This window comes from Lagopus leucura, unplaced genomic scaffold, assembly GCF_019238085.1.
Source record: "Lagopus leucura isolate 7727_CA_CO unplaced genomic scaffold, USGS_WTPT01 Super-Scaffold_100017, whole genome shotgun sequence".
Taxonomy (NCBI): Eukaryota; Metazoa; Chordata; class Aves; order Galliformes; family Phasianidae; genus Lagopus; species Lagopus leucura.
Window position 1 is genome coordinate 3,680,641 of NW_024962271.1, and position 25,905 is coordinate 3,706,545.

Genomic DNA, 25,905 nt, shown 5'->3' on the forward strand with positions numbered 1-25,905 from the left:
GCTTTAAGCTCCTCAGAGCCATCAGGAATTGCATTTTAAATTAAAAAGGACAAGAAAACAAAGCAGTCACAGAAGATTTGGCATGGCCAAGGTATGCTAATGTGACTTATCTTGTGACCACACGGACTTTCATTTCTTCATTATTTTTTCATTTGTCTTGTGCAGAAATTGTGTTCAGGTACTTCAGTGATGGATACAATAGAAATCAAATACATTGATCACATTATCACTGATCATGAAGTTTTAACAAAAAAACTTCATTTATTACTATTTTTATTAGAGCCATACGATCCATTTGTTTGGGGACTTGGTGCAGGAAAAAATTACCACTTGGTCTCTTCCCCTGCTGCCTGTGCAACCACTGAGAGAGGAACAGTAAATCACCACGAGCAAGGTTAAGGGAGATGAGTACATTAGGACTGTCATTGCCTAGAAGTGTGGCTCAGAATGTGAGCAGACTGGCTGTCCTGTCCTGACTCCATCATTTCGATTCTGTATGACTTATTTCCCTGTTTATTTACCCCACATGAATAATGACCAGTCATAGACTTTCACAGCTCCCATGTAGTACTGTTCAAATGCTCAATAGCCTTAGATTTTTTTCAGGATATTACAATGCCATCTGGGAATACCAGACGCATTCAGACATTATTCAAACTTTATTCTTTAAGGTAATTCATAGCTAAAAATCATCGCAGCTGTTAGACCTGCTCTTGAAAGCACTATGGTCAGTAGCTGTCCACTTAGCTCTCTGGGGATGCACACAGTGCCTTACGCACTGGAGTGTGGCTCCAGGCACTGAAAAAGAGTAATCATGCTTGGCATTTTGACTCAGTTCGGTCTCAGCAATTATGGAACCCAAGTAACTTGTTAAAAGCTTGTGAAAAAATGTCACTGAAGTGTATCACAGAGTTGAAGTTCACAGAAGGATGAGAATTCAACCATCATGGGATTATGTTTGAACAGGATCTCCAGCTGTTGTAGTGGATATAAGGAGGTGATATTCTTGGTTATGGTACAGTGCTATCGTCAGGAGCATCTGTCTGTGATTGTTGTCTTCCAGACTGATTGCATCTAACAATGCATTGTATTTCTGATTAAAGTTTTCTTCAACAAACTACAGTCTATTGAATGGCTTTGTGAGCTGTGCTTTTTTCCTCACTGAGTACTTATAATACAGGTGCCTCCTGAGTGTGCTGAAAACGAAACAAACCAGAGCAATCCACAACAGAATTGAGCTGTTAGATTTACAAAGCTGAGCTGTTTTGTGCATTTCTAAGTTACAGTCCAGTGGCACAGGATGTAAGCATTGCTGGTCTGGAAGCAGTGGTGCTTCTGGCTTGGATTTAGACCTGAAGGCATTATACAAATTCACAACACAGTTTCTGCTGGGCTTACAACACAAAGAACTCTTCACCTCACAACCTCCTGATGCAGCTTTCAGTACCATTTCAGTTGTGCCCTCTCTAATGGGCCTTTGAGGAAAGGAACAGGATGCTCTTCAGCACAGTTCTGCTTTCTTTGGAGTGTGTTATCAGGCTATTAATTATCTGTTTTCCTGAGTTCCATACGCATCTCACTCTTTTCTATTCTCTATCAGATGATACTTGGAAGAAAAAAAAAACAGCCAAAAAACAACAAAAAACCCCTACAAAGCCCTCATCCCCAGCTTATTAAGAGATTGGTTTGCCTTGAGCACTGTTCACATTAATGGGACTGCCTGCTACAAAGCTGCTGGGTTAGACTCCGTTTGGAACAGGCAATCACTACGTGAAAGCACGTGAGTTTGCAAGCAGGGTCTCCATCCTGTGCTGGAGTTAATTTCCTTCACTGCCACTGGCGTGGTGCTGTGTTTTGGGTCTGTGACCAAACAGCACTGATAAGGTGTGGATGTTTTGGTTCTAGCTGAGCAGTGTTTGCAGTGCCAAGGTCTTGTGTTTTGCAGGCTGCCTGGCCAGCAAGGAGCTGGCTGCTCAAGGAGCTGCCAGGGGCACGGCCAGCACAGCCCACCCTGAGCGCAGGGATCCCCCGTGCCGTATGGTGTGTGCTCTGCAATGAAAGCTTCAGGACAGAGAGCAGAGGGGAAAGTTTGGAGCTATGACTGAGGGCCTGCTTTCCAGGAAAGTGGCTGAAATCTACCTGTTGCTGGGAGGTACTGAATAAATTCCTCCTTTTGCTTTGCTTCACTTATCGAACTGCCTTTATCACAACCCGCCCACTTTCTGTTTTGCTCTTCTGTTTTTCTCCCAGTCGCGGTGTGGGGGAGTAAGCGAGCAGCTGTGGGACTTGCTGCCTGCCAGGGCTAATCTGCACAGCCAAAAGGCAGATGCCTGCCTCGTGAGCCAATGCAGCTTCTTCGAGTAATTTTTCAGGAAAACCACTACGTTAGGAAGGTGTGAATCGAGCCTGAAAAATTGTAATGCCTTTCCTACCTAGGGAAGTGATGCTTTAGACTAAAGTAAAGCATGCAAGTGAAATGCTTGAGGTAAGCTTGTTCTATCAGTAAGTGCACTGTTCTGAGTATTTGTATATCTGCTAGAATAAGTGGTCCAGTTTTATGATTTACTGCATCTGTAGTAACATTTCATAGTTCAGGAAGACTTCTGAACAACAAGTATTGTAGTCTGAAATGGAGCTGCTTTGCTGTTACTTGCAGAAGAGGACTGACTGTGCCATTCTGTTTCCTAGGGGCTTTGATGAAGTACAGGCTTATTTTCCAATGTACTTTTCCACATTAATCAACTAATCGTTAAAGACAGGTGATTTTCTGGAGATGGAATTAATGTAAGCCTTGCATAGCAAGGTTACAACTGAGATAAATGATTCTTCAGCATTCCTGTTGTTAAAGGGCTTAGAAAATTTGATGAAAGGGTATTTTCCTTGGAAGTGTTAGCTCATGGCAGGTGGATCACACACGTGCAGGCATTTCACTTTTAAAGTGAGAATTCAAATGCTGTCTACATCTACAGGTGAAAAATAAAAGTCAGAAAGGGTTAACGCAGAGAGCAAAGTTAGTATGAAGGAAATTGAGATCTCTCAGGAAGTGATTGTTTTGTAATATCAAAGAGAAAAGCTCTTCCTTCTTTTGTTGCATAAGAAAAATACACAAATTTTTCTGCTTGAAATTTTAGCTATGAGCTAAGCAGCATCCTTTCATGGCAGGAAACTAGCCAGCATCCATCTTTAAACGTGGAGATGCTGAGTAGTATCTGGAGTCCCACATACAGGTGACGTAGGTTGGCCTTGCAATTGGGAGAAAGGACTGAGTTACTAAATCAAAACCAAATATCAATGTTATCTTGGCTAAACTGCAGCATCAGACTTAATGCTGCTGAATGTCATCCAACTTCCTCCAAGCCCGTGAAATCAATGGGGATGGCCCACGTAGTCCCAAAAGACCATGAAAGAAGGAATTTTTCTAAGATGCCAAACCTTCAGTCACCTCAGTTACCCCCTTAGCAGGAGGATGGAAGAAACCCTAAATTACTTCCAAGTTCTTGCAGTTTAGAGATGATAAAGATGCTGTTATGCTAATCAAATTAAAAGAGGGAGAAGAACCTATACGAAAGTATCAGCTAGGTTCACAAGAGATGAATACTGCTCCAAACTGTACTGTAAGATTTTTCTCTTATGGCAATAAATGCTAAAAGGATGCTGGGGGGAGGTTGAACATGCTTCATTTTGAGAGTGAAGCATGGATGAAAACAAGAAGGAGCGAGGAGGGCAGGCACTGCACCTAAGCAAAAGAATCTGGTATCACTTCCTGGGAAGCAAGTACATCAAAAGAGAAAGCCACGTGAATTTTCTCAAAAAAAACATCAGTAAATCAATTCTGAAAATGTAGGTCCTATACAAATGAAACATGCCCTTAAGGCAGCATGATTAAAGTTCAGTGGTCTGAGGTTCTGTAGGTAAGAACAATCAGGAAATAGGTTTCTGCTGGGTTCTGATTTTTCCTGCTCCTGTTATCTCAGGCAGGAGATAGGTTTCCTTATGGAGAGCAGGAGATTCCTTTATTGGGAAAAAGGCCTTCTGAGAGGGTCAGTCCAGCCTAAATAACAGCATATCCCAACCCTTAATGTATGTGCTTCTTGATGGAATTATAGGACGTGCTTCACAGTCTGCTCTGCTTTGAACAGTGCCATCTAAGAAGGAAGTCCTTGTGCAGGACTTGCAATACATTATCCAGTGCTGATGACCCTGGGATCACCACCTACACAACTTGCATATACTGCTCGTCAGTGACAGAGCTTAGAACAACCTGTAGGTCACACCTTGCAGCTCTCTGCTCATTGATTTATGTATGTGATCAATGTCATGCCTTGCTGAGTTACTTCCTATCCTCTGAGCTGCTGTAGCAGATTTTGCACTTCCACAACCCTCCATTAGCAAGGTAAAGCTCTTTTCAATTAGCTTAATACATTTTATCTCACAGCTGGGTAGGAAGAGTACACAGATTAGTCCACACAGAGTTCTGGGAGACAATCTGTCAGGAACTGACAAACTATAAATCAATCTGCAACTCATGGAGACAAAGTCTCCAGCACCAGTATGTATTCCCACTTACCCTTCCTCAGCAGCTCACTGCTCATTTCCAAGAGCTGCTGCCTCAGCTGTGTTGGCCCAGCTGCTTACAAGGCCACACTGAACCCCACCAGGGACTCTGGCTTAGAACACCCCAGAGTGTCAGGCACATGGAAATAAACATCCATCCAGCAAGAACTTAGAGGAACAGCTTCTACCCATTTTTAGCCAACGATATCTTTTCCAGACCTATTCATATGGGGTACCATAGCCCTCACTTCTCTTAAATATCTGTCAGTCTTCATGCCAAGCTGAGCACAAGCAAAGGTGTGAGATTCCTGCTGTGAGCTATTTTCCCCTTTTCTGCTTCCAGCTAACATAGAGGAAGCAGAGGGCTGTGATAGAACACCACTTGGTCCTCCACCAGAAATTCAGGTCTTGACTCAATTTCAAACTGTTCTATGTTGTTTTTTCATATTTCAATATATTTCACCCTGCTATATTACATATTCAGAGATTCATCTGAGCACCATCGTTCTCTTAAGATTGACTTATTTTGTAGGTTTTGAGCAACTGTGTCATTTCATGTTTCCTGAGTTACCGGATGATGTGGGAGCTCTTCTGGATGAGCCAGAAAAATGCTACCAGTGAGAAGCTGTGGTGACTTGCTTTTAAAAAGTAAGTCAGATTTTGTTTGTGTGTTCTGGGGGGCATCAAAATGACATTCTTTAACTTGTAGCGCAGCCAAACAGTTTCCTGATTTTGTTGGAAGTATAATGGTTTGTTTAGAGTCATCAGGTGCCAGTGACAACCTATACTCTGTGGTAGTTAAGATGAAGTAGTTGCCATGACAACTCAATTAACTAAACAAACACATCTGTATGCTGCAGCAGCTCATGTCCTCCGAATCATCTTTACCTCCGCACAAAGCATTTTGAGTAGATGTGAAAATGAATTCCCCCTCACACACCCATTCCCTTTCCTTCTCCCCTTTCAGCTGGACAATGAAGGAAATGTGGAACTACGTATACTGCTCATTTCTCTTGAGCATCTCAAATAGAATCAATCATAATAGGAGCGCTGCTGCTTCTGGCAGTGCGGGAACTCAGGCCAAGTCATTGCCACCTTCCTTTTCTCCCTCCTTCTCCTCCCCCTCTACCCACCAGACCAATTAGGTCACCTTTCCAGAATTGCCTTTTAGTGCCACTGAAATTAAAAGAAATAAAGGCAGTTTGTGGATAAATACACACTAAACAACCTGCATGCCAATAGAACTAGTGCAATCAAATATGATAGTCTGAGCTTGTCTCTAAATTAGCAGGTTTGGATAATGCAGGCTCTTTTATAAATACACAGCATAGCAACTTAAGTTAGATACCTCCATTCACTGAAGATGTATGAACTCTGGAATAATTGACATACCTAAGGAAAGCTCAGGTCAGAACTAAGCTTTAATCACCTTCACTACAAAGGAATGTAGTGTTGCTTTGTAAAGGAATAACTGTTCCAATACCTCCCTCAAAACACAAAGCATGGAAGAAAATAGACAAAAATGAAGGATTCCTTATGAGAAAGTTGTTGAGGTTACAACAAGTTGAGGCACTAAATGCAATATAAAGAACAGATAGCATCCATCTACAATCATCTGTCAGCAATGGTTGTGTTTGTTGGTTTTTTTTTTTTTTAATGTTAGAGAGCATCAATTTCTATGGTCCATCTTTCACCTTTTGTGTATTTATCTGTCAGAAAAGGTGTGCCTTAACAACAGCAATAAATGGAGCCTGGGTGAGGAAGGCATAAAATGGAAGACAGAAGAGAAATAAAACAGCAAAGCACAAAGGTACATGCCAATCTTAACAGAGCAACCTGACAGACTCTGCACCATCACCATCTTTTCTGATTCTGAAAGAAGCATCAAATATACAACAAAGACCTATTTTGACCAGGGAAATCCTCAGTTACACCACACTTGAATCTTAAGAAGAGTCTTAAGTAACCCTTAATGTGTGTGCAGTATTTTGCACAGAACAGTTTACACAAATTTCACTGTGGTAAATTTTATCCAGCATTGATTCTGATGGGATAGTAGAAATTTTAAAGAATAGAACAGGGGATCTCACTCAAGAAAGCAAACAGTCTAATTTTGTCTTTCTTACCTGTGATGGTTTTTTTAATGCCTAAAATTAAACACTTGTTTGCTTTAGCAGAGGATTTTTTTTTCCTCCCCGACTCAAGCCATCACTAGCAATTTAGCCAGCAAAGTTTTTTTTTTTTTTTTTTTTAAACAGACTTGCTCCATACATTTACCTGGAGTAGCTCTAATTACAATTTTTTGTTTCCTTAGAAAAAAGTAGTAATTCTACCTTCAGTATTTTTTTTTCCTCCTGTAATAACACATAGATAAAGTGCAAAACTCTTCCCCAGAATCCCACTATTAACCACCTCCAAGAACCCACATAAAGCTTAAATACTGTAGTCTCAGAAGTTAACAGTGCAGTGCCATATTTCTGGGCTGTCTGATTCAAACAGAAAAAGATGGATGGACTAAGCATTTACTTAAGATACAACCCTCACTTTTGGAAAGCAGACATACATTCTGACTGTTTTTAAGATGCATCACCCCGCTGTACTACAATGAAAGCTCAAAACCTAAACATTCAGTGCATTATTCTCAGACACATACACCTGAAAGTCAATGGAAAGTGCCACACTGAAAGAACTCAGGCTTGAGAAAGTTTAATTATATAGAGAAGAAGCGGAAGACTGATGATTGTTCTGAAGAATTCCAGAAATGTTATGAGAAATTGCAGAAAGGATTAGTTGTGCTGCCCAGGGTGTAAGGGAATTCAGTGCTCCTCTGTGAGGTGGCCCAGGAGGCTCCGTGCTGGTGGCTGAAAGGCTGACTTCTGCTTAAGCATAGATGGCCTCATTCTGACAGGCACTTGGGAGAGAATTTGGATTGCCAATTCAATAAGAGCTCTGGTCCTACTCATCTGAGCAGTCTTACTGAAAGCAAGCAAAACTTTGTCAAGCTGTTGAACAAAGCACATTTTTGTATTGAATAAAGCTACAATTTAACACACTTTCCTAATGGACAACTTCACACAGTAGACAATCATCAGCATCTCTCAAACTGCACTAATTTCCACCAGCTGCAGAGCTGACTCACGGTGCCTAAATGTGACTGAAGCACCTTTAGATCCTGAGCTCTGCAAAAAAGCTCTGAGAGCTGTATGACTGCCCCCTATAGAAACTGTGAACATCTGTCTGTCCTGCTTAATTAGTCTTAATGTTTAATAAGTACATGAAATATTTACAAAATGCAGGCTGTAAGCTGCACAGTTGCCAAGCTCAAAATGGTCAACAGAATGTACACAGCTGCATTTCTGCCTCTGCAGACATTACTGAGAAACTCCTATGTCGCCAATCGTTTCTGAATTAACATTTCTCAAAAAGCAAGGTTCAAGAGCAAAACTTCTTCAGTGTTCGTGCTCGACAGAAATGCTCAGATCTTAAGCAGGGCCTCTGAATGCTCGCATGGGCCTGAAGGAGATGCAATCACAGTGAAAATTAAACTTCAGAAACCCAGCTTGTAAACATGATTTGATTTAGAAGGTTGAAATCACAACAACAACAAAAAAGATGAGAGAAAACAAGCTAGGGAATTAGGTGGTTTTTTTTTCATTAAATTTGTTTATTTTCCTCTGACTTGGTGTTTTAATTGGGCAAGATACACACAACCTAGAGAGAAGACATCAAATACACAGTTTCATGTATCTTGTTAAAATGTAATAATATACCTTGTAAACTATCTGGGAAGAATCTAACAGCTCTATCCAGTGAGGTTTTATTCCAGTATTTATTTTGACTGATGCTCCTAATTTCAGAGCAATGCAGTACATAAAGTAGTGTGGCAATCAGTTATCTTTAGTCACAGCTAGTGAGAACAACAGCAAGTTTGAATAATTAAAATCAGTATTACAATTTTTAATAACAGGAATATATTTGGAAGACCATTTTCAGACTCAACAGATTTTTTTTCCTGCTTGATAGAAACATTTTTCTTAGTTGAGTGCACTTTATTGTTCATTACTAGGGCTTAAGAAAATCAATTATCCATTTCCACGGCTTCACTAAACAGCCTTATAATGCAGTAATAAGACATTGTGAGCAAGGTAGGCTATGGATATTAGAGATCTGCCATTCAGTCTGAAGGAAAAGCACAAGTCCAGGCTTACAGCATATCTCCATCTAGCTCAGCCACTGCTGTACAGTTCATCTGAATGAAGTGGAAGAGCACCATTCTTTCTAGCATGTTAGAACACATTCCAGGAAAATTATTTAGCAAATGGGGTTGATGCTGTTCCCCATGTCATAATGCAAGCTACACTGAAAGGCAGGTGTGTGGTCAGTCGTGCTGCTGAGGAGATAGAAGTATACAGCCCTGTTCCAAACAGCTTTAAATAACACTGTTTGGATAATCCCATACCTGGTTGCCTGCGGACCACAGGAGCCCATCTAAGGACGTTTTTCTGCCCACTCCGATATGAGTCTTACCTGGCCAGGCTTGCTGTGCAGCACCTGGGAGGTGGCACCCTCTTGTGGTGCGCATGCAGTGCTGGCTGCTCATCCCTTCTCTCCAGAGCACAGCTCTCTTCTGCCATTAGTATCCTACAAATTCTTTTTCCCTTATTGGAAGGGAAATCTAATCATAACCACACCAGTGCTTTGCTGTTTCCCTTCATCAGGCAGATCCTGCTCCTAAGTCACAGAAATCCTATGCTCTTGGCCTCCAAATGATACTTCTCTTTTTGCAGCCTTTATCTTAGTTCACGTTAACAGGCTTTCACAAGCCTGTTACAAGCTCTCAGTCAGTAAGATTTGCTGCCTTTTAGCCATTTTGTGCCTGATGATGTAGAGAATTACTCAGGTAAGGAACAATTCGATACCAGGTGTTTAAAATAACTGCCTTTCTGATAACAGTAGTTCCAGTCTTCCAACCACTGCCTTGGTTACATTTGCTATTAATTCATTAGTTACTTTACCTTCAATTTATTGATTAGTGGACAACAGTAAACAATGAATTCTGTATAGCTTCCATTTTTAGCATGAAAGCTGGCACTAAAATATAGCACTCCCATTTTATTCAGTTGAGTTCCCATAAATATCAGCAAATTGGTACTGTAGATGATCTAAAAATACACTGTTATTAGATTTAGGATGTCCCCTAATACTTTAAAGACAACTTCAATATTCTAAACAAACAGGATTATTATGTCAATGTTAAGAGAGAAAATAATGAAAGTTACAAGATAAAATATAATTGTGATAATATATATTATCAGTTAAAGTTGATATGCTGTACAAACTAAAGTCTTGAGCATGTAATTTGGTACAGCTGTGCCTAAGTCAATAAAATTGAGATTTATGCCAAATACAGACCAGCTGCAATTAAATTACTAGAAATTCTTCCATTCATTCTCTTTAAAATGGAGAATGAAATAAACAGTATTTAAATGTCCGGCTTATCAAGTCCTATCCTATAGGTGTTAGTTTTTATTACAAGTCTATTTAAATAAAGATTTACATCTCTATATCGTTAATCTTTCCAACACATATTGAGCTTTCTGTCCAAGATTATTCATTTCTATTTCAACGAGCCTCTTAAAGAGGCTCTGGAAGACTATGATGATATCAGAGGCAAGTTTAGCTTTCCACTGAAGAGCAGTTCCCATGTTTGCTGCCATTAGTTCTAGTTTTACTACTGGCATAAAAGGGGATGCCAGCTCCTCATGCAAATATTTCAAAGCCACTGGGCTAGCAGACAAACACAGCAGCAGCTGTAAGATGAAATATAGAGGTGTATCTGTAACACTGCATGTCCAACTGTGGCTTACAAAAGACTGGAGATCAACAAAGATGTAATAAATGCAACAATGGGATGATAATAGCAGGATGACAAAGTCTTTAATTACAGCAAATGAGAATAAATACAAACACAGCAGTCACAGAAATGAATGAAAAGAGCTGCTTACCTTTGGAAGGCTTCAGGTAGGCAGTGATCTCCAGCAAGAGATGCCATCACCTCCACTGCCAACCCTTAAATGAAGTCTGGGAAGGGGTGGATCTTGGCTCTACTCCTCATCACTCAGATGCATTGCGTGCACCTGAGCTCCCCTGGGTTGGCCCTGCCTTCCCACCAGGTGCTCAATCACTGCCTCAGGCCATCACTTAGCATTTCTGCTACAGACTTCTGTCAGTGAATGGTCACAGCTGGACATTCTCATCCTGAATTCAGCAATCCTTTAGAAGTAAGCACGTCCAAAAAAATGAGTCTCTAGCTAGCTACTGAACAACCGTTCCCCTTCAGCAGCTTCTGACAAACGGGATGATTATTCTTCATTAGTGTTTCATTATTACCTGGATATTTTCCTTTATAGCACACTTCAACAAGCAGAACCTAGCCTACATCTAAGTATAAAGGAACAGACAACCGTATGGTACAGGAAATGTAATTACAAACATGAAGCCTTTATTTTACTATTTAGTTGTCAATAAAAAAGAAATCTAATTTGCAACTCAGAATCTCACACACTAATGGAAATTCTGGCTACGAAACTGTAGCTTCTGCAAGGAATCAGAAACAAATGTGATTCTTTTTTCTGTTTTTCTTATTTCTAAGATTAGACTTTGGAAGTGGTAAGGTTAGAGAGAAGGAGGAATTACCTATGGACCCTTTTATGATAATGTTTTGTTTTTTTTTTTTTTAACTGGAGATAGTTTAACACTGTTTTGAAAGCTGCATCGCTATGGCAACCTACTAAAAAAATCACAGTAAGTACATCAGACACATTGGCATGTAAGCACTCACATGAGCTTGTGCTTGGAAGACAAAACCATCTCCAAATTTTCATTGCTTATACAACTTAGGCATAGGCTGAATATAAATAATCTCCTTTCTTGAACATTTACATTCTCATCTAATTGTAAGAGCCTTAACCCTGCATGAACTCTAGCCATGCAACAGTGACAGGCATTTAAATTAAACTGCATACACCCATCTTCTTGAAATGAAATGATTTGTTTTTCCGACACAAAACTGCTGCCACATAGTATTGACCTTTTAAAGCTATTTCACTAAATGTTCTTTATTATAATTGTTAAATATTAATTTACTCATCCCATTCAGATACACGGTAAATTTTCACATGAAAGCGAAATACCAAGTCTGATTAATTGAGCACTCAAAAATATAGAAATCTTAAATGCTGAATCACTGCACCTTAACTAAAAGAGTGACTAACAACTCACGTTAAACTGTATGCTACTTATTTTTAGTTAGCTTTATATCAGTAATTTTCCTAATGTGATCTAAGCCTTTGCACTCATTTTACTGTCACATTAGCATTGCATACCCATAATTAGAGACTGTACTCTGGAATATATTTTCAATAGCTTTTTTTCAGTTGAGTAATGACCTTACTGATTAGTTCACAAGAATAAACACAGAGGGTAAATAAATATAAAAGACTTTTTCAGATTGGAAGCTATGTTATTAACACACTGTACTTACAAAGGCCAGATGATTTGCAATCAATTATTCAAAATAAAGGGGTCCTTTAAATCACTATGTTCAAAATAAAATACATGTCTTTTTAATAATTTTCAGCTATGCTATAAGAGAGAACAGGACACCCAGTTCTTGGTAAGGGCTTTATTACATTACTCTAAAGACAGACTTTAAAGAGACAGACTTTAGGCACTGTAACATTCAGTGTTAAGCTGCAAGGCATTTGCTCCATGGAACAAAAAGGCTCTTTTTCAGATACATAAAATTTTATCTGTAATACGATGGAGAATTATTTGACATAGGCTGTGAACTAATTCAAAGAGCAGAGTGCATTCTAATAGGAAATTATCAGAACAAGGTACTTGCCAGATTGTTTTCAGTTTACACATCTTCCCTGCAGCACCAGGCAAAGATCCATCACCCCCAGGAAACAAGTTTGATCTCACATAATGTATAGTCATGATCTCCCTCACAAATACAAAGTGCAGAACAGCTGTAAGCTCCCTTTTGAAGTGCTGTCCAACTCAACAGAGCACTTATCCATGATGAGGGAAACACGGTTTCAGTTCTTGAACACAGGTAGTGTCAGTCAGGGAAATACCAGCGTTCATGATGCTCTCTCTGCTTGGGGCACACTCCTTCCCTCTTGAAGGCAGGAAATTGAGTGTGAACAGGACACTCATTAGGTATGAGAACTGTAGGATGGAATCTTCCTCTCATTTCTGCCTCAAGAACTGTGGCAGTTTTATCTAAAGATTGCCCAAAGAAACAATCTCCCATTAGCTACTGTGAAACTTGCAGAATTGCAGCTGTAGTGCAGGCAATTGTTTCCTTCTATTGTTTTTGTGCTCACAGGGGGTGTTTGGGAAGTCAGATGCCAGATGGTTGTCTGGAGAATTTTTTTAGTTAAAGGAACTTCCCAAATTTCAAAATTAGTGTCAATAAAATTATGTAGAATGAAAAGCATTAATTCTAGTGGCTTTAGAGCAGATCACTCAAGGACTTTTGGTTGTATGGACCTCTATGAACCCCATTTTTCTATTAGTTCAAATGTTTTGACTCAATATCTACAGGAGTAACAGCTGTAACTATTGTTCCTGTTCTTACAGTTCCACACATTAAGAAAAGAAATAAAAACAAAGTGCAGTTTGAATTCGTACCATTTGTACAATTTCTGCAGCCGATTGCATTAAAGAATGAAAGAAAATAATTCTGCAGAGAGAATTTAGTAATTTAGTAATTATGGCTCACAGTACCTCTTTACTAATCAAAGGTCCAATTGGTTTGCCCTATTTTAGTTAACAACGTTCTCATTTTAATTATTTTCTGTTCCTACGTACACTAAAATTGAGAGAAACTTCATACAAGTATGATCAAGTGCTTAAAGTTGCACTGTTTTCTTTTTTTACAAATGCTTCAATAATTTCACAGGTGTTTAACAGTGACAAATAAAAACTGTTCTTTCAAAACCCAACTACTACTTCTCCAGGTATTTCATCCCTGCTGCTCAAAAGATCTGCAATTTATAAACTGGCAACCTGTTAACTTCCCAACTGCAGACAAATTCACTTTTAAAAAATTAACCTTTTGCCAACAATGCTGTGACCACTATAAATAAGCTTCTAGTTCAATAGCAGCAAGTCAATAAGGATTCACTGTGCAAAGAATGCCAGTGCTATTGGTACAGATTCAACCACAGATGAGCATTATAAGATTTCATGAATGCTGAATAACACTCTTCTCTCCTTAAAGTGATTGTTGGAGCTGAGAGAATGATGTTAATGATGCTGAGGAGCAAAGTTCAGTTCCATTACATGTACACTAAGCTTTCCATGGCCTAGAGAAATTCAGGGAGAAGTATTAAATAGGGCAAGAGATATAAAACTCATTGAACCTTCTCCTTCCCTCCCTCCACAGCCCCAACCAAAACAAAATAAACTGTAAAAGCAGTTGTCACCTTTCATATTTTTATTATGCATTTTTTCAAGTGGTTAAAGACAGCAAACAATAGCGTATGCATTGAAGATATGCAATATGGCATATAGTAAGATGTGGACAGATTCCAAAAAGTTTTTATGTTCTATTTCAAACAGGCAAAAATCAAAAGTTTTATTTCATTAAATGGAAGAAAGGCACAGAAAGTCAGCCTCGAATCACACAAAACAAAGGCAGAAATCGAACCTGACCTTCTAAATCTGTATGATAAAAAAAGTACTGTGCACTTTTGATAACTCAAAACCAGGTAAAATTTATGAATCTAGTTAGTGATCGACAGCTTGGTTTTATTAAAAAAAGTTCTCCAATTCAGCAGGAATGCAAATGTGAAATTCAATCAAGTAATGGATACAAAGAAAACAAGCCCAAACCTTTTTCCTCCTTCAACAGAGACCATCAGACCAGCCTGTTATAGACTACTCTTCTTTCTTTCCTTTATGGATGCATACAAGTTCATAAAACCATTCTCAGCAGATGCAATTAAGTTGTCAAGATCATAATGAACTTCAAAGGTGGGTTTTGTCCTAAAAATTACAATAGCAAGAAATACAGCAAGATGTGCAGTAAGTCCCCATATCTTGAATGACTTTTTACTTTCGTGGTCATCATATGTAAAGCAGTGCATCCAGCTTAAGTAACCAGATGAGTTTTTATACGGCAAGGCCACGTAATTTAAGGGCTTGATAAAGTACTCCAGTGGCACAACAAAAACATCGCTCACTTCATCTGGATTAGGAGAGGCCTGGAAGGTATCCTCTATAAATCCTACAACTGGCGTTATCAAATGATTCATCTAGAAGAACAAGAAGAAAAAAAAAAAAAGACAAAACAAACAGTAAGCTTGAACCAAGCAGAAGAAATTCCTTTATTTTAAAAACATTTCAGATGTTACAAAAGGAGCACAGGAAACAATCTTAACTAGAAGATATATGCACTTTTTTTTTGGAGCTGGTTGTTTACATTCATCCCCTCTTTCAAAGGCAGGGGCAATTTATTTAAAATAGTAACTTGTACGAACAGCATACCGTAATTCTTTCAGACCTATTACTAATTCCATTTATTAGTAACATTAAAGCATCCCTGCTCAACAGAAAGCACTGATGGCAAAGCTCAACATCTGTGTTATTTGATGGAAGTCTGGAGGGACTCCATTTAAATTAAATTGCTTTGAATGTATGCGTAGAGAAAACATAGCACAATCTAAGCGCCCAGACTTCTGCAGTCCAAAACCACATAACCTGAAAACTGAAGTGATCCTTTTTACATATAGCCTCTGAAGTATGTGGTTTTTATGTTATTTGTATTAAAAAAAGTTAACTAAAGCATTTTGCAATGCAATTTTAATATTTTTTCAAACGTGAGGAGCACACTGTTGAAAGTAAGCAGCTAACAGAAACTGATTGTTGACGCATTAATAAGAAAACTTACCTGAAGAACAAAAAATCAAGACTTTTGAATAATTTTCCCCTCTATTGGAAAACTGGTCCCACATGTTTTCATGTGGGACTATATACTAAATATCATGATACTAAATATCACTATTGAAATTGGCAGCCTGTTACTTTACACACAACAACTTCAATGCCAATAACATCTTAATTTCCATACAGAATCATTCTACACAACTTCCAGACGTCCCTTTCAATCTAAATTAATCCCGCTCTGAGCATGTTGTTGAATCAGGTAACTCTGAGGTTACATCACAGTGCTCAGAGCTGTGCCTGGATAAATCCTGCCAGTTTCCTAAAAGCCAAGGCAATCTATTCCACTGCTTGTCTAACTGCATGGTGAGCACCTGTTGCTACTTGTGTCCATAGTGTCAAGACAAGTCTAGTGTCATCTTCTGTATAACCACTCAGGAGGTGCTTGAAGATGGCAATGAGATCCCCCACTAACTACAAGCTGAGCCAACCCACTTCTCTCAGCCTCTACTCCTACTTCACATTCTCCAGCCCACTTAGCATCTCCTTGGCTCTCTGCTAGCCTCTCACCCATTTACCACTGTCTTCTGGATACTCTCCAAGTGGACTTCATAAGTGGCCTCACAAACTCCAAAAAGAATCTCTTCCCCTCACTCTGCCAGCAGCACAGGCTGTATATTTTAAGAACCTATGATTATTTACAGTTACAGGTTTGAAAAGGCCATTACCAACCATATGAAAGGAAATTACTTGCTTTCTAACAATACACTGACAGAGTTTATTGCTTACTTTATCAATCACAGGCACAAGCCTACACATGACTTCCACCTTCTCCGGCTGCAGTCCCACTTCTTCTTTGGCTTCCCGGAGAGCAGTATCAATTTCATCTTTATCCCTTTCTTCCCTTTTACCTCCTGGAAAACACACCTCCCCAGGTGATCTTCTCAGCTGGAATTTAAAGGAGTTACACATCATAAGTTTGTTTCACCTCGCGCAGCTCACATTACAGAACCATCTCAGGCCCGAGGTTTCTGCAGACAGAAGAAACAAGCCTTGTTAAGAGCTACACAGGAAGGCGCTCAGTTTTACACGCTTGTACAACACCCCGTAATTCACTCTCTGCGTTCTGCTTTAACATTTCAGAGCCGGAAATCACCTCTCACTGCCGTACAGATCGCCAGGACCCGGCCCGCACACACCTGCACGGAGCGCACGGTGAGCAGCAGGCACAGCACGCCGTCCCGCAGCAGCAGCGGCAGCAGCACCGAGGCCTTGCGCAGAGGCAGATGGGAGAACTTGTCCCCAACATCGCACTCCCTCAAGCGGAGTTTCGCTTTCTCTTTTATACTCTCTCTGGAAGAAAACGGAACAAGAGCTGCGACGCCCCGCGCTGTATGCGGCCCATGGAAACGCAGCGGGGCACGGAAGGTGAGGGCCGCGGTCCGGCCCTCAGCTCGTCCCGCCGCTCCCGAGAACGAGATGAGCGGGCCCCACCGCGGCCGGCACCCAGCGGAGAACGCGCGCGGCGCCGCCTTCCTCTGCAGCGGACCCAGGAAGGCGGCGGCCGGCCCCATTCTTCCTTCCGCCGTCCGTCGAGCCGTGGTTTACCCGAGCCGGGCGGAGCGCTCCCCTTCCCGCCCGTCCTCCCGCTCCGCTGCCGCCATCTTTGCCACCCGCGACGCGAGCGCGACTTTTCCCCTCGCCTCTCACCGCCCTCTCTTGCAGACTGACGACGGCTCCCTCCAATCAACACGCGAGCTCACCGGGATCCGCATTCTGATTGGCGGGCAGACAGAGCAAGGCGGGGGTCGCAGGTGAGGCGGCAGCGGCCTTCCCGCTTCCCGCCCAGCGGCGTTGAGGCGGCCGCCGAGGAGAGGCTTCAGCCAGTCAGGCACGGAGCAGCCCGGGGTGAGCAGACGAGCCATCACAGCCTTCCCGCACGCCAGCAAGCGGGGAAGGGTAGCGCTAGGTGTCAGCTGGGAAAGCAGAAAGTCTCAGAACGAGTCGACATCGTCCCCCAAATACGGCGCTGCGGGCTCCTCCCCCTGAGGGGAAAGGCGGCGCCCTGAGGGGCGGGGCGCTGCGCGGGACGAGGAGCTGCGCGTGGAGTGCGCTGATGGAAAGGCAGGGGACGAATGTGGCTCGTTGAAGCAATACTGGCTTGGCATAAAGGCTTAACAATGAATGTCATTGCTCACCGCAGCTCGGGGAAGATGCAGCACAGCAGCACGAGAAACACCTGAACCAAAGGAAAAGCAAATAAAGCCCCAGACTCTCCCCCCAGTCCATGGCACTGGAGATGATGAGTGGTAATTCACACTAATTATGTGGATGATTACTTTTTTCTCTGTTGTTTAGCCTGTTTAACTACTCACAAATGTTTACATACTTAAATTTGTAGCTTATGTACAATGCCCGTGTTATTTCTTACAGTAAATAAAAACTCAGACATATTTACATGCACATCCTTTCTGTATCCACTTTGTTCCGATATCAAGTTTATGACCACTGTTCTGTTCTCATTCCACTGAAACACCTGAAAAGTGTCATTCATCCTTAATCACAAAATTATAGGAAAAAAAAACATGCAGAAGTTTGTCTTTAGAAATGCATTCATTCCTCAGAGTAGTGCTTCAGTGAAATGAGCATGGCTAGTAGATCACTTCTTCACACACACAGTACAGGCCAGTGAGCTGTTAGTCCAGAAGACTGATGATGTCAGATTTTGTATTTCTCTTTGGCTTTCTCTTTGAGAATGCAAATGTGCTAAAAAAAACAAAAAACAAAACAAAAAAACAGAGAAAAAAAGTGCAGCTTAAGTCAAACTTAACCTTCAAAGGTAATTTAAAGAGTATTTTAAGTTACATTCCTACTTGCATTCTCCTGTTGGAACTAGAGCATAACATTTTGCAAGTTGAGTTACGCTATGCTTGCTGTGAAATGTCCGTTACACTGTTTTGCAATATCTCACTGTGTCTGTAACAGAACTGGTTTGTCATATTAAAGACTTTCAAGTGAGACACATCTAAACAGATTTATGTAAATGCTTATAAAAACTGTGAAGGGGAAAAGAAAATAATCTCTCACTCTCAGAGTCTAAGTATATCTACAACTCAGTGCAGCCTAAGGAGACTATAGCAGAACCAAGGAGTTGAGGTCCTGATTGACACATTCTGCAGCATAGGAAACACCTTCATACATAGGCCAGTCTACTGCCAGTTTTGAATATTTTACTAGAGAAAAACAGTATAGGATTTCACAAAGAAACATGAAATCAAAACCAAATTACAAATTAATTTCTTTTTAGATGCAGTGTGCAGAGTATGCTGCCAACCGTCCTGCAGGATTCAGGATACTGTGTGGCAAGGCTGAGCTACTAGGCTTGTGAAGCAGATTCATAGACAGGTAAGACATGGACTAGTAGTCCTGCATTTAAGTTATCATCTGATGATATTGTTTTTGCCCTTTTCATGAAACTATCTAGTCAAATTTGAAGTTTTGTTAGTCGTCCAGAAGCACCTACTATAAGGTAATATTCATTACTGTTACCACAGGTAACTAACAAGCATGTAACAGTCAAGGTACATTCATATGTACTTACATTCAGATCTCTGAAGTACTCATTATAGTCAAGGGCATATCCAACCACAAACTTATCTGGAATTTCAAAACCTATATCTGTAAAACAAACACACACCACAGGTCTTTTTTGATTTAGGTAGTAGAAATATCTTTTAGGTCCACAGTTTGCATTCACCTTATGGTTCATCTGTTTAAGCATAATACTAAGAAATATTTCATCTTGCTTTCGAGGTACTTAGAATGCTTAACATTTAAGAGTCAGAGCTGCGAATTGATGATCGATGTTAGAATCTATGCCATCTTTATCAATTAATGTTATATGCATATTTTTTCATAGAATACATTTAAAACTACTTATGAAGCATAAAACCGATTGTCAGTTTTAAAGCTTTTATATATTTTCTCCCTATTTCTTTTGACCTTCCTGAAACTTACATACTAGTTTTCATATACGTGAAATGAAATCCTATTTTGGACAACCAAATGCAGTACTTACAGTCTGGTCTGTAACCTGGACTTCGGTTTGTCATTTTAATGAGCAAGCTGTAATAAAGAGGAGTGAAGGTTAAGATTTTTAAAATGTCATACTCCAAGCTCTGTTCTTCACTTCTCCCTCCCTTCCCGAGTAAGCTTCTATAGTAAAGCAGTTAAAATAATTTTATTGTTTTATTTTACCAGATTTAGTAGTAGTTTTCAGCCTTATAATAGAGAAATAAATGAAGGCTTGAATCTAGGATCATTCAAAAAGTCCAAATGGTATTTATTGCTTTACATTGAAAGCCTTTCAGTTTTGCAAATCATTTGTTCCTCCCTCCATATAGTTATGCATCAGCAAAGTAGGGAAGTACTGATAGATGGGGAAATTCAAGCAGCATTTAAAGGTTTTAGGGGAGAGAGAATAGAGACAACTACAAGCTGTGAGTTGTTACTCCAATTCCTGCCATAAAGTCATACCCATCCCTTATTTTCCTGTGCACTTCTGAAGATGCTGGGAACCTGGAAGGTTGCTGCAGGGAGCACAACTGATACGTTAGACCCCAGAAGTTGGTCTATGTGGATATTCTCACATAATTCCTTTTAGATACCAACCAAAAGCGGGTCTAGAATGCCTCTTGAAGTCATTTCGTAATTGCTGACAAACTCTCAGATTTTAAAAACTCAGATAATTAAGGATGGATATCGAGAAGGGGCAAAAAGTCTTGTTATCATTCTAGTATTGAGGCAGCTGAAAAGGTGTTAGGAAACCTATGGAAAGAGCTGTTTTCTTTTGAACATAAACATAATACATCAGACTTTATAGACTAAGCAAAAAAACATGAAACTTTTTTATTATTTTAACAATATATTTGTGCGTATCTTGATAATTCACCAGTGATTTTCCTATATCTTATTACCACACATTAATAAATAACCATGTGGTTATACCTTACTACTTTTATCATCTTTGGTTCATTGTCCTTCAGTTTTGAAAGCAGAGCCTTCATTGTTCTACCAGTCTCAATAATATCCTCAAAGAAATAATAAAAAAATAATCATTCAAGTCTGAAAGAAAAAACATATTTTCAGTATATTAACGTAAAGCAGAAAAAACAGCAGCTCTAGGATGCATTAAGATGATATGCATACTTTAGCTAACGTGATTAAATGTTGTTTTAAATGTAATTAATATTAACCTTGCGAAGTAGGCAGAACAACACCTTCCCTTCCCCCCTCCCAAAAATAAGAGGTCATTACTCACCTCTACTACTAGCACGTTCTAGAAAAAGAACCACATAGGGAAGGAAAGAAAAGGAAGTATTTTATTTATGTGAAGAGCTTCAGCAAATTAAACAGCCAAAAAAAAAAAAAAAAAAGTTTGTATTAAAACTTCACTCACATGTAAGTTGTAATCAGTTTTCAAAGGAGCTTGTCACTTAGCTACTTAGAATTACTTAAATACTCGGATTTTATTGCTTTCTTAAGAGTTCTGAAATTGTGTATAGAAAGATAAAATATTGAGAAAACTATCAGGTCTTGTATAGTATCGTGTGTATAGGAAGAACACTCTGAGAATATATTGCATGCATCATTTAAGATGGTTCATTTCTGTAGGTTGTGGGAAGAAACGGAACAGGACTTTAGAAGTATTTCAGTGCTGATCGCGTTAAGTTTCTACTGAGATACTGGGAATTACTGTTTAAAAGTGTGAATCATTATTATTATTATCATTATTATTAAAACTTATTTGTATGGTACCAAAATCTTAAGGGTAGACTTCCTGGAGGATACATAAGAACTGCTTTTTCTCCTTAAAACTGAAGTTCCTCAGTCATACCTTCCCATTTAATGCAGACAGTTCTTCTCCAACAATACTGATTTTCTCTGTGGGTGAATCGTTCTAGAAGGAGAAAGGGAAATTGACACAAAATATACTCAAAAGTACTGCATTGCATTTATGTAATGTGTGCTGCTTTGGCTGTTCACCTGTGAAATGACACTTGCAAGTGTACACAGCACTGCTTCAGTAAGAGAGCTTTTACGTAGTTGAGAACAAGACAAGGACGTGAAATATCAATGCAGGCATGTTTGCACAGAATGTTTCTGAACAAAAATACATTCATGTCCCAGAATAGGTACCAAGTAGCTTTCAGCTATTTTTGTTACTGCCAATTTGTTTTAGAATTTTATGAAATAAAATGAAATAAAATAAGATATTATAAACTGATGTATTTAACATGGGATACATTTTTATCAGTGCACAGGGCTTAAGCCTTCAAAGTGAGGAGAAGGTGAAATAGAGAAAATTCTGTAAGTCATTGTTTTTCAGTAGTTGGCTCAGACCAGCCAGGGTTGATTGAGCAAGCTTCCACTTCCCCAGCACATAGATTTCAAAAACAAATCTCTGCAGGAATGGCAAGCAATGCAGCTAGTAAGTAAGTCTCTGATGCTAAGCTCCTCTCCACTCTCCCTCTTAAGAAAGGCTGCCATTTGAAAGAGAATAGAACCTGTATGGAAACAGCAGGCTGGAGAGGAGGACACTGAAGATCTGACCCTAACTTTGTCACATGAAATGTCCATCTATACACCAATTACTGTAAATTTACAATATCCTTCTGATCATTGGGCTGATCAGTAAATCAATTTATGAACTGCTTTTCAGAACAGAAGTTGCTCTAAACATGATAAACTCAGTTTCTGTGGAACTTCCTTATAAATATTTAGTATTCAGAATGGTAACATATGAGGAGAATCAATTTTCCAAGGAAAAGAAACTTACTTACACAGTAACTTTTTATTCTAACAAAATCCACAGTAATAGGCACAGACTTATCACCATTTTGATTTAGTGCTTTTATGTGATCCAGCAAGTCAGCAAAGAACTTATAGCCTCCTTTAAGGACACAGAGTGCAACAATGTGGTGGCTTCCCATATCTTGCATGATATCTCTAGCCAAACGTTCTGTCCTGGAAGAAAAAAACCAAACCCTAATTTCTGTAAAGTGTTTTGAACATCATATTTGTTTGTTTGTCCACTTGCTAAGCAATGTCCAGCCGTTTTGGTTTTTGTTTTTAATAACTAAACTGTGACTAGATTAAGACCCTGGCAATCTAGTTACATATATGCAGTTAAGTTCACCAAATGACATCTACTCTGTCTGACGTACTACTGATTTAAGTCGTATGTAAATAACATGGAGATGGAAAGCTTAAAGATATTTGAGGTAACAGAAACTTAGCTGAAGTTATAGAAGAGTCCTCTCCATAAAACACCTTTTGTATTAAAATCCAGAGAACTTAATTTTAGAGCCACAGAGTTTCCGTACTTCTTATGGGCTATACAGACAGGATAGCGCAGCAATCTTTTCTTTTGGAGGGAAACTAGTCATTGCCATCAATACCACTGCTATTTATTGTTCTCGTACCTGTCCAGGATTAGTCCGTGAGGAATGAAGACTCTTTCTATATCTTCTTCATAATGCTTAGGAATGCAGAACAGGTTTTTGTTATAGCCACTGTCTTCATCTTTTATCTGAAAAGGAAATAGCTAAGAGTGAAGATGGAGCCATTCAAAGGCGAGAAAAAGAGAAAAGCTTTACAGTCTAGCACAGAAAGAAAGGACAGAAAATCACCTTATCTCTTCCCTCTATCCTCTGCACAGTCATAGCCTGCTTTGGATTTAAAACATACTCAAAGTTACAGATTAGTCACTTAAAGGCAGAAAATAGCAAGAGAAACTCACGAAGAAGCAATATGAGTAGACTTAACTTTGAGATGAGCAAGTCAGGAGCAGCACGTTCCCAATACCTTTTTTTATTTAGCAACAAAGTGGATGGGTACTCCAGGAGAACACGAAGTTTTAATGTAATGATGGTAGTCTGCCCTCTTGCTGAGACTGTAAGTCAGACTTTGGATGCATGATGCTCTGCTACCAACTGAGCATCCTTCCATTTTTCGAAACAAACTTCAGAACCAAACATTTGTTGGCTTGCTAACGGACAGCACAGAGCTACGAATTTGGTAGCGATAGAATAAAGTGTTGTGAGCCGTGAAGTTAACACCTGCTTTTTTTGGACATAGGAGAGACGAGTTCTTAAAAAAAAAAAAAAGGACTGTAGGGAATAGAAGTAGTTTATTACTTGCAAAATTTGTAACAGTTGCAATGAGATAATCAATTATCACCTTCTGAATTGTCCATAAATCCACTTAAGGATTAAATAAAATGGACAATTAGCATAAACTTCAAAATATTAGAAGGTTGTAATACAAGGTAATGCACATTGTTCAGCCTGGATGAGATTCTAAGCATTCTGCAAGTGCTCAAAATTAATAGGCCTTGATGTTTCTAGTTAAACTTGCAAGAATATTCTTGCAGTTGATAGTCACTAGTCACAACCTAGTATGTCAGTGCTGCTTTTTTGCCTCTTTTAGTTACTGTTTCCCTCATGTCTGAAGTCAGTGAAATGAAAGCTCAGATGAGGGATTGTTTTCAAGTTTATTTATGCCTTATTAATCTTGCAGGAGATACTGGCAATTACACTGGTATCAGCTGTACGCTTTGCCAGTGGTAATGTAACTTCTGAACAAAACAAATCTTGAAGCATACAGGCATGCATTGTGATAGTTGCTTAATCCAACAGCACGGTTTAATACCTTTTATTTGGTTAATAATTGTGCTTATTAAGACAGTTTTTTTGAAAACAAAGTCATTACAGTAATGTTTTGTTTTCTACTACGTCTAAACAAAGTAAGGTCTACTGAAAGGTTCATAAACAGAACATTAAGGATTGCCTCAGTTTGAGCACATCACCATAGCAACATGCTGCCTGTACCTTACAGGCTCACAAAAGCACTTGTATCATGGCACGTGCTAAATAGTACAGCAGCATCCTCTTATAATAAAGAAGCCTACGAAGCTGTAACACAAGTCATTGAATTTATTTAATCATGAGCTCATACTCATGGAATTAGTTGTTTAAGTGGGATTCATTCTCATTTTCTGTTCATTTATTGATGTAGCCAGATTTCTTAGTTACAAAGTGATAAAAATTAAACCAACAAGCTACAACAGTTGGATGCAGTGAGATTCCTAAGTATGTGTTGTTTCATCAGCACAGAATGAAAAAACACAAACATAAGTACATTACAGTTAAATACAGATTGTCACATTGGTAAATAATTGAGCTTAAGACATGCATCTGTTATAAAAACTACTATGAAAGATGAATTTTTTTAGTAAGAATAGAAAAAATGCTTTTAATTTTGTCAATATATCTAAAAATGTATATATATATATATATTTGGCTGTAATTAACCTTCCCCCATCTTAAAAGCTCTCTTCAGTTAGATAACCAAATATGAATGCACCGTGCTTTCTTACCTGCAATCCACAAGCCATAATCTCACTTTAAACTATATTACCAGAGAATGAGGTGGTGTTATTATTGCAGCTTGTCTTGCTTTATTTTCATCCTGCAGTTAGATCATGACCTGCTTCTCAGCAAGGTCAGAACTGCTATCCTTCCTAGAGGAAGCGTTACTTCCTTCTACTAATGTACTGACATCACAATCCCAGGTTTTTACTTAATTAGATTAACCAGAAATAAAATGGGCATTAGTCCTGCTGCAGCCAATCAAGAGTAAATAGAATGGAGAATGAGGGAGATGCAAAAGGAAAGTGCATGAATCAAATTAGTTAAAATGACAAGGCAGGATAGCATTTTTTAAGTGAAAACAGAGATCTGCTAATTGCTTGTAGCAAGTGGCAGTTCAGTGTTCTACGTGTAGAAGATAGTTTTGTATACCAATTTCTTATATAATATTTTTCTTTAAAAGTCCACGTATTTATTTTTTATTTGCTATAGAAAACTAATATTTGGATAAACAAAGCCAGCTTTTTCACAGTGACTTGAAGCAGAGGTCTGCATCTGTTGAGAGATGGTGAACCCAGGTCATCATTTTGTGGAGAGAGGTCGATAGTTCCAGTTCTGTACTCCATAACATTTTAAATCAAACAGAATTGACATTCACTGTAATCTGATTATTTTAATGTACCAAACCTAGTATTATCTAGGATTAACATGAAAGTCTTAGGTTTTTGAAAATTAATCCTACTAACAAAATGAGCTAAAGGCAGCTTGCACACATCGTGTTACAGAATGTTCTTACCAGATTGAGTACATTTTATTAATTCAACTATATGAGTGTTTTCTTGGTGGAGGTGGGGAGGAAGGGCAGAGTAACAAAAGAAGATTTTTCTCCGCGTCTTTGTAATACTGTAGAAGCTCTTTAGATCATTTCTGATAACATGGGATATTGCAGGAGCAGTCTTTGAAG

The 25,905-nt window shown here is 39.2% G+C and overlaps 2 protein-coding genes across 4 annotated transcripts; both read right to left on the reverse strand.

The window, feature by feature from the left end:
- Window positions 1-14,047: 14,047 nt before the first annotated feature.
- NUDT7 (nudix hydrolase 7) lies at window positions 14,048-17,556 on the reverse strand. Of its 3 annotated transcripts, none has more exons than XM_042877048.1 (4): window positions 17,221-17,556; window positions 16,710-16,863; window positions 16,300-16,458; window positions 14,048-14,882 (listed from the first exon to the last, which is right to left on the reverse strand). In XM_042877048.1, the coding sequence occupies exons 1-4, from the start codon at window positions 17,433-17,435 to the stop codon at window positions 14,499-14,501; spliced, it is 912 nt and encodes a 303-aa protein (XP_042732982.1). In that variant the 5' UTR covers window positions 17,436-17,556; the 3' UTR covers window positions 14,048-14,498. The 3 variants fall into 3 exon arrangements, with proteins under 3 accessions (XP_042732982.1, XP_042732984.1, XP_042732981.1); XM_042877050.1 differs by lacking the exon at window positions 17,221-17,556 and adding an exon at window positions 17,119-17,213; XM_042877047.1 differs by lacking the exon at window positions 17,221-17,556 and having other exon boundaries at window positions 16,710-17,084.
- Window positions 17,557-18,169: 613 nt separating this feature from the next.
- Window positions 18,170-24,967, reverse strand: LOC122183285 (hypoxanthine-guanine phosphoribosyltransferase-like). The gene is made up of 9 exons (XM_042877153.1): window positions 24,950-24,967; window positions 22,995-23,101; window positions 22,353-22,536; window positions 21,407-21,469; window positions 20,831-20,848; window positions 20,518-20,600; window positions 19,589-19,635; window positions 19,112-19,188; window positions 18,170-18,276 (listed from the first exon to the last, which is right to left on the reverse strand). The coding sequence occupies exons 1-9, from the start codon at window positions 24,965-24,967 to the stop codon at window positions 18,229-18,231; spliced, it is 645 nt and encodes a 214-aa protein (XP_042733087.1). The 3' UTR covers window positions 18,170-18,228.
- Between the last annotated feature and the right edge of the window lie 938 nt (window positions 24,968-25,905).

Bases quoted from the DNA above. Each gene is read 5' to 3' on its own strand.
- NUDT7 (XM_042877047.1), bottom strand. From the start codon at position 17,084: ATGGGGCCGGCCGCCGCCTTCCTGGGTCCGCTGCAGAGGAAGGCGGCG. The intron at 16,459-16,709 runs GTGTGTGCGGGC...TTTAAATTCCAG, and splicing joins TCACCGTGCGCTCCGTGCAG to CTGAGAAGATCACCTGGGGA. The intron at 14,883-16,299 runs GTAAGCAATAAA...TTGTTCTTCTAG, and splicing joins TTGTGCCTGTGATTGATAAA to ATGAATCATTTGATAACGCC.
- LOC122183285 (XM_042877153.1), bottom strand. The intron at 22,537-22,994 runs GTACGAGAACAA...TTTTTCTTCCAG, and splicing joins CACGGACTAATCCTGGACAG to GACAGAACGTTTGGCTAGAG. The intron at 19,189-19,588 runs GTAAGTACTGCA...TTTGTTTTACAG, and splicing joins TCCAGGTTACAGACCAGACT to ATATAGGTTTTGAAATTCCA.